The sequence below is a fragment of the Mustelus asterias genome, chromosome 10 (assembly GCF_964213995.1).
Source record: "Mustelus asterias chromosome 10, sMusAst1.hap1.1, whole genome shotgun sequence".
Lineage (NCBI taxonomy): Eukaryota > Metazoa > Chordata > Chondrichthyes > Carcharhiniformes > Triakidae > Mustelus > Mustelus asterias.
The window spans coordinates 121,957,643-121,966,402 of NC_135810.1; the positions used below are offsets into that span (position 1 = coordinate 121,957,643).

At 45.9% G+C, this 8,760-nt stretch overlaps 1 protein-coding gene across 1 annotated transcript in view; it reads left to right on the top strand.

Annotated features, from left to right (window-relative positions):
* Positions 1 to 8,078, top strand: part of dgat2 (diacylglycerol O-acyltransferase 2) — a 49,641-nt gene extending 41,563 nt beyond the window's left edge. The window contains exons 6-8 of the mRNA XM_078222589.1: positions 166 to 340; positions 4,570 to 4,772; positions 7,746 to 8,078. Of these exons, the coding sequence (XP_078078715.1) occupies positions 166 to 340; positions 4,570 to 4,772; positions 7,746 to 7,900 (533 nt within the window). The 3' untranslated portion in view covers positions 7,901 to 8,078. The remainder of the gene's footprint in view (positions 1 to 165; positions 341 to 4,569; positions 4,773 to 7,745) is intronic.
* The last annotated feature ends 682 nt before the right edge of the window (positions 8,079 to 8,760 follow it).

Genomic DNA, 8,760 nt, shown 5'->3' on the forward strand with positions numbered 1-8,760 from the left:
TGTGACATTCAAGGTGCTATATAAATGCAGGTTGCTATGGAATGGTGTTGGTCATATTTGATCCATTTAACCTTGATGTTGTTGTAGGCGTGACTAAAGGTGGTGACAATCCGCAGTTCAGATGAGTAATGGTTCCTTGCTATATTTTTCTGCTCCCGGCCCCAGGTATTTTCCCTGTGACAAGAGACGCTATCGACTTCCTGCTGTCGAAGAACGGGACCGGGAATGCGGTGATCATTGTGATTGGAGGAGCGGCCGAATCTCTGGACTGCAGCCCAGGAAACAATGTTGTGACCCTTAAAAACCGGAAAGGGTTTGTGAAGATTGCTCTGCAGAATGGGTAAGGAGTGATCTCTGTGATAAAGTTTTAAAGCTAAAGTTTATTTATTTGTGTCACAAGTAGGCTTACATTAACACCGCAATTAAGTTACTGTGAAATTCCCTGGTCACCACACTGCAGCACCTGTTCGGGTACACTGAGGGAGAATTTAGCATGGCCAACCCAACTCTAACCAGCACGTCTTTCAGACTATGGGAGGAAACCAGAGCACCCAGAGGAAACCCATGCAGACATGGGGAGAATGTACAGGCTCCACAGAGACAGTGACCCAAGCCGGAATTGAACCTGGGTGCTGCCCCGTGATAAGCCCAGGTCTGAGATCCACCAGGCCTATCGTGGTTGCTGAGTGCCCCCCCCTCACTGGCCCTGTTGTGTCCTTTTCCGCTCCCTCCCCATGGGCATCAGACACCTTGGCCAAGAATTATTTATCAGTAAAGAATCCATGAGACATTTTCAGTATAGTGACCAGTTCTGGTGGGCTTTCCTTTCATTTGCTAATGGGATGGGGGTGTTGCTGGCTGCACCAGCATTTATTTCCTATTCCTAATTGCCCTTGAGAAGATGGTGGTGGCCTTTTTGACCCGTCTACTGCCCCCATTTCCAGTGTTCTTATGTAAGTGGTTAATGACCATTATATACTGAACCTTCTCAATCTGTGTACACGGTAAGCCTAAAACCATCTCCATGTAGTTTGGTACAGCTGGTGGACATCTCTCTCCTGTACATTTGGACTGTGTACCAGGTTCTAGTTCGGCATGGACAACACTAGGTACAGGAATTCCCCACACATGGATGTGGAAATGATTGAAAGGGTGCAGAGAAGATTTACAAGGATGTTGCCTGGATTGAGTGGCATGCCTTATGAGGATAGGTTGAGGGAGCTCGGTCTTTTCTCCTTGGAGAGACGTAGGATGAAAGGAGACTTAATAGAGGTGTATAAGATGTTGAGAGGCATAGATCGGGTGGACTCTCAGAGGCTTTTTCCCAGGGTGGAAATGGCTGCTATGAGAGGACACAGGTTTAAGGTGCTGGGGGGTAGGTACAGGGGAAATGTTAAGGGGAAGTTTTTCACAGAGGGTTGTGGGCAAGTGGAATCGGCTGCTGTCTGTGGTGGTGGAGGCAAACTCAATAGGGACTTTTAAGAGACTCCTGGATGAGTACATGGGACTTAATAGGATGGAGGGTTATAGGTAGGCCTAGAAGGTAGGGATAACTTGTGGGGCCGAAGGGCATGTTTGTGCTGTAGTTTTTCTATGTTTCTGTGCTCCTCCAGGTTTCCTTTGGCCCCTTGCAATGCTCTGGAAATTAATTGCTGAATTTCAACTTACACAGAATTGCAGAACGTTATCTGTGAGAACATCAGTATCCCTAAAAGTAAACCAGAATAGGGATGGCTATTTACTGTGGTGTACTGTCAGCCATTGAATTGTGCATTTGTGTTTCCTTGGTTGGCATCTCCGTGTGCAGTGGTAGAAATGATAAGGGAGTGACATACTCCTTGGAATTCAGTGACTGTAAGGGAAAGTGGACCAGTGGGAATCCAAAAAGGTGGATTGGCCATGCTAAATTGCCCCTTAGTGTCGGGGGACTAGCTACGGTAAATGTGGGGTTATGGAGATAGGGTCTGGGTGGGATTGTGGTCGGTGCAGACTCAATGGGCCAAATGGCCTCTTTCTGCACTGTAGGATTCTATGATAACTAGCAGAATGAGTACACAAGCACTGAAACTGGGGTTGCCAACCCTCCAGGATCATCCTGGAGTCTCCAGGAATCAAAGATCAATCTCAAGGACACTGCTGTGAGTGACCCTGAAGAAAAATCATCACTGGGACATTTTAATAAAAAAAAATTTTTCTTTCGTCATTTCCTTTCAACAGTTCTGTTGTGGATGTGGCGTCTGTCTGTTTAAGATATTGCAGCAGAAGTGAGTCACCTAACTTGAGGGATCAATGGGAACTGAGAGTGAGTGATCACCCCAGAGGGTGGAGTCCTCTCTTGGGCAGCATCATCGAGCAGCCATGTAGTTAACCTCAAAGACTGGAGCACCACTCCCGAGGTAGATTAGGGCTGCAAATCCTTGTCACTAGTTTCTCTTATCAATAAATATCATTTGTCCCTAACGAAGTCTAAAATCTCGCCTGGAATGCTACAAACTAACAATTTCTCTCTACCAGGTATAAAAATATTGAAAATGGGGACAAAAGGGTTGATTGGCTGACACTCCAACATCATCCAATTAGGTAGTGAGTCTTTTGCTTTCCAATTGGCTTAGGAAGGCAGCGTGTCACAAGGATGGATATGTTAGCCGAGGATTGGCTGAAACGGTGGGGGGCAAGTCATGTGATGAAACCTCCAGGAATACATTTAATCGCAGTCAGTAACCCTAACTGAAAGTCACAGTCAGGCTAATGACAGAGTCAGCACCAGATAGAATTGAAAAGTGAGGAGTTGCGTAGAACCATGTTTGTGCTGTATCTGGATTACTGAACTGTTCTAGTGTCTGTATTGAAAAGGCAATGCAAACTATTCAAAAAAATAATTACAAGAATAGTACTAGAACTGTGAGGTTATGTAAAAAGGCCTATGGGACACTTGCCTTTATTAGCCAATGCATAGCATATAAGAACAGGGAGGCTATGATGGAGTTATATAAAACACTGGTTAGGCCACAGCTAGAGTACTGTGCGCAGTTCTGGTCACCACACTATTGGAAGGATGTGATTGCACGAGAGGAGATTCACCAGGATGTTGCCTGGGCTGGAGCGTTTCAGCTATGGAGAGAGGCTGGTTCGGCTGGGGTTGTTTTCCTCAGAGCAGAGGAGGCTGAGAGGAGACCTGATTGAGGTGTACAAAATTATGAGGGGCATTGATAGGATAGATAAAAAGGAACTTTTCTCCTTTAGTAGAGGGGTCAATAATTAGGGGGGGGGGGGTTGGGGGGGGGGGGGGGGGGGGGCAGAGATTTGGAGGGGATTTGAGGAAAAACATTTTCTCCTAAATGGTGGTGGGAATCTAGAACTCGCTGCCTGAAAGGGTGGTGGAGGCTGGAACCCTCAACATTTAAGAAGCATTTAGATGAGCATTTGAAGTATACAAGGGCATGGACAAAGTGCTGGAGAATGGGATTAGAATCGATAGGTGCTTGATGGCCAGCACAGACAAGATGGGCTGAAGGGCCTCTTTCTGTGCTGTAAAACTCATATGACTACCTCATCAGGAAAGATTGGCCAAGCTGGGACGACTTTTCTCTAAAATGAGAAGGTTGAGGGATGACCTGATGGATGCCTTTCACATTGTGAAAGTTTTCGATAGGGTAGGTGTGGAGAAGACCATTCCACTCATGAAGAAGGGGGAGATGATGATCACCAAAACTCGGATAATAAACACAAGCTGTTCAATGGAGAATTTGCGCAAAAACTTCAGAATCTCAGAATCCTACAGTGCAGAAGAGACCCTTCAGCCCATCGAGTCCACATGAAAGGCCCTGACCTGCCCACCTAATCCCACTGGCCAGCACTTGGCCCATAGCCTTGAATGTTATGACGCGCCAAGTACTCATCCAGGTGCTTTTTAAAGGATGTGAGGCATCCCGCCTCCACCACCCTCCCAGGCAGCATATTCCAAACTTCTCGAGTTTCTTTTCAAACTTAAACAGAAAATGCTGGAAAATCTCAGCAGGTCTGACAGCATCTGTGATGAGAGAGAATAGAGTCAACGTTTTGAGTCAGGATAACCCTTCGTCAGAACTTTTCAAATCTATGCTAAATTTGGGCAATTGGGCCTAGCTTGATGGTAATAACTGGGCGGAATGGACAAGTTGAGCCAAAGGGCCTGTTTCCATGCTGTAAACCTCTATGAATCTAAACCTCTAACTTACCTCTTTGACTGGGCGTCTGATCACCTGTCCTGATATCTCTTCCCATTGTGGCTCAGTGACTAGTTTCATTTGGTAATGCTCCCAATGGGTCCAAAGATGTGCGGGTTGGGTTGATTGACCATATTAAATTGACCCTAGTGTCGAGGGGTAAGCAGGGTAAATATGTGGGGTTACAGGAATAGGGGCTGGGTGGGATTGTGGTCGGTGCCGACTCGATGAGCCGAATGGCCTCCTTCTGCACTGTAGGGATTCTATGAAGTGGCTTGGGATGGATTAGCACAGTAAAAGTGCTCCAGGAAGTTGTTGTTGTAAGCGATGGCGATTTTCTAGATCTTTCCATTCTGTTTCCTAGTGCCGATTTGGTCCCAGTTTATACTTTCGGTGAGAATGAGGTTTATCGACAGTTCATCTTCAAGGAAGGAAGTTTGATGCGAGCGATACAGAGAAAGTTTCAGAAGCTGATTGGATTTGCCCCCTTGGTTTTCCACGGCCGTGGCTTTTTCTCAAGCAGCTCCTGGGGGCTGGTGCCTTACGCCAAACCCATCAACACCGTGGGTAAGTCCCTGCCGTTAACCGAAACATACTCCTCTGCTGGTTGCAGAACCCTGGGGAAGAAACATCATCCACCCATTCGCACAAATTGTATGGAGGTTTTTAAAATTTCTTTTTGTTTTCTTGGTTACAAAAATATTTTTTTTTAAATGATGATCTTTGACTGCCAGCCAATCAGATAACAGAAAATTCTGGCTGTCCAATCAGTGAGGGAATGCAGGGCTGCACAAAGATGGAGGCTTCCAGCAACTTCTTTTTTTCATTCATGGGAGTGGACGGCTGGGCCGGCACTTAGTGCCCGTCCCTAATTACCCATTTCAGAGGGCAGACTCAACCACATTGCTGTGGCTCTGGAGGCCCACTTAGGCCAGACCAGGTAAGGGCGGCAGATTTCCTTCCCGAAAGGTGAACCAGATGGGTTTTTATGACAATCAAGAATGGTTTCATGGTAACTCACTAAATTTTTTTATTGAATTCAAATCTCACCATCTGCTGTGATGGGATTTGAACCTGTGTCCCCAGAGCCATTATCCTGGGTATCTGGATTACCAGTCCAGTGACAATACCACTGCGCCACTACCTCCCCTTGATGCTAATAGCTGGACCATGTGTGGTGAACCATTGTTGGTTCCCACTAGGTAGTGCTGAGCCATGGTCTGGCCAGTACTATGAGTCTGTATATATGTTACTGTTGGGGTTAGGGTTGGGCTGTTCTACCTGTTAATATAGTTGTTATGGTACACCCCAGTCGGCTCCGCCTCCTGGGAGAGGTATAAAGGTCACTGCTCTGCCTGGTGACCCTTTAGTCTGGGATCGTGTACTGTATATGGTAGCTCTGTTATTGTTGGCAATAAAAGCCTTTATTTCCCGAGTACATCACGCCTCTCGCGTGTTATATCGCGCATCACCATGTAGGGATGTAACCATTGGAGGCAAGCAGATATATAGTGGAGCCTTCTGGAATGGGACCAATGAAAGTTGTCAAGCCCAGAGGTTATACTTTAGCTGTACAAAGCCCTGGCGAGAGCACACCTGGAGTCATCGTAAGCAACTCGGGGAGAATACATTGGCCATGGGGACAGTGCAATACAGATTTACTAGAATGGTGGAGAACACCGAGGGTGTATGAGCAGTGATTAAAACGGTGAGGATCGTATTTGCTGGAATTTAAACATTAAGGGGTGATTTGATCAGAGGTTTCAGATAGGGTAGGTAAGAGAGTTGGAGCATCTGGGACTAAAAATCTAAAAACCAGCGCCAAACCTTTCAGGAGTGAAATTAAGAGATAATTCTACACACACAAAAGGGGTTCGAAGTTTAGAACTCTCTTCCGCAAATGACAGTTGATGGTGCATCAATCAATTGTTAATTTTAAATGTGAAACTGCTTTCATAAACATGTTTATTTATTATTGTCACAAATACGCTTACATTAACACTGCAATGAAGTTACTGTGAAAATTCCCTAGCCGCCACACTCCAGCACCTGTTCGGGTACACTGAGGGAGAATTTAGCATGGCCAATTCACCTAACCAGCACGTCTTTCAGACGGTGGGAAGAAACCAGAGCACCCGGAGGAAACCCGCACAGACACGGGGAGAACTTGCAGACTTCACACAGATAGTGACCCAAGCCGGGAATCGAACCCAGGTCCTTGGCGCTGTGAGGCAGCAGTGTTAACCACTGTGCCACCCTCTGATGAATATTTGTTCCAGGGTATGGGTCAAAGGCAGGCAGATGGAATTAGGTCACAGTTAAGTCATTATCTCACTGAATGCAGAACAGGCTCGAGGGGCTGGATAGCCTCCTCCTGTTCTTTATTCCAAAGGTTGTGTTCTTGTGCAAGTTTCACATGATCTATAATCCAAAACGTGACCATCATTGCCCTGCCGTTTCAAAGGATCCAGTTCAAAACCACCTGAGTTCACTGATTCAGGGAGGAGATCATGGCGTAGTGGTGATGTCACTGGATCAGTAATCCAGAAGTTCTGGACACATAGGTTCAAATTCCACCATGGCAGCTGGTGGAATTTAAATTCAATGAATCTGGAATTGAAAGTTCGGCTCAGTAATGGTGACCATGAAACTACTCATCTGGTTCACTTATGTCCTTTAGAGAAGACAATCTGCCATCCTTACCTGGTGTGGCTACATGGGACTCCAGAGCCCCAGCAATATGGTTGAGACTCCAAAATGGCTGAGCGAGCAGTTCGGGATGGGCTAGGATGCCCACATCCCGTGAAAGAATAAAGAAAAACTTTATCCACAGGCCAAAGATGTGCAGGTTAGGTGGATTGGCCATGACAAATTGCCCCGTAGTGTCCCAAGAAGTGTAGGTTAAATCATAGAATCCTGCAGTGCAGAAGGAGGCCATTTGGCCCATAGAGTCTGCACCGACCACAATCCCACCCAGGCCCTATCACTATAACCCCATGCATTTACCCTAGCTAGTCCCCCTGACACTAATTTAGCACGGCCAATGCACCTAACCAGCACATCTTTGGATTGTGGGAGGAAACTGGAGTACCCGGAGGAAACCCACGCAGACACGGGGAGAATGTGCAGACTCCCCACACACAGTGACCCAAGCTGGGAATCAAATGGATCCCTGGCGCTGTGAGGCAGCAGTGGTAACTACCATGCCACCCTAGATAGATTAGCCATGGTGAATGTGCGGGATTACGGGGATAGAGCAGGGGAGAGGGCCTGTGCAAGAAGCTCTGTCGGAGAGTCGGTGCAGACTCGATGGGCCAAATTGCCGCCTCCTGCACAGTTGAGATTCTATGGGATTCTACGACTAAAACAGATTACCTGCTCATTACTGTTGTGGGATCTTGCTGCACACAAAATGGCAGCTGAGGTTCTTCATTAAAACAGTGACACTCACCATCTATGAAGGCTTTTGGAGAAGTCCTGAGTCGTAAGAGGCCCTCTACGTCGCTCCACTTAGACAACATTGTCCTTTTGTCTTTACAGTTGGGGAACCATTTACAGTCCCACGGATTGAAAACCCGAGTGCGGAGGAGGTGGACACCTATCACAAAATGTACATATGCTCCCTCCTCAAACTCTTCAACAAGTACAAGACTAAATTTGGTTACTGTGAAACAGATCGGCTGGAGGTGATGTAAAGGATTCTCCTCGTAAGACGTCTGCTTGCCGTTGACTGGGAACCTCCTGAAAGAAGCAGAATTTTCCAGCAGTTTCACCCTTACAGTTTCAAAAGCATGCTTAAAAAAAAATCCAGCCACACCTGCATACCGGATAACAGAAGGAAACCACTTTTTTTTTTGTTAATAATCACAAAAGGGAACAAAATGTCTTTCTGCCAAGGAATATTCTTGCCAAATTCATCGGGACAATTTTTTTTGAGACGAATTCGTCTTAGGAAATGTAATTTTGTCTTGGTCGTAATTTTTACTTTAATTGTCGTACGCAACCTAGTGACTAATTCCTTTATTTGATGGGGTTGGTGATTCATGGGTTTTGTTTTAAGGCAATATGTGGGAGGAATGTATAAAATGCACAAACAATGCAATGATGCCAAAGTATCGGATCAGGTGATTGCTCTTTGCACCTTGACTTATTTTGTTGAATTTATATATCGCCCTTTGTAACCCCTAATATTTAAGGGGAAGGTAGGAGGAGCTTGTTATTCTTCTGTTGGAGGGGTTGGGATTAGTTGTAGGGTTCAGTATTGGAATGATGTTTAGCACTGTGACTTAGTAATTGTGCAATAAGGCTGATCTATTCTACTGCACTACCCAAGCAATCGGATCTTTGACTGGAATCTTTTGGTAAATCTAGATCCAAAAGCATCAGAATCAATTGAAGGGAGATTGGATAGGGAAGATTAACCCGCACAGTACAGCGTTCCCACTGGGCAGAGTTAGTGTAGCGCTTTCAGTGCGCTGTAAGATGGAAAGTGAATTCTAAGTCATGTGCCACCCTTAATTAATCGCTCTCAATTAATCAGGTCATCTGAAGCCAC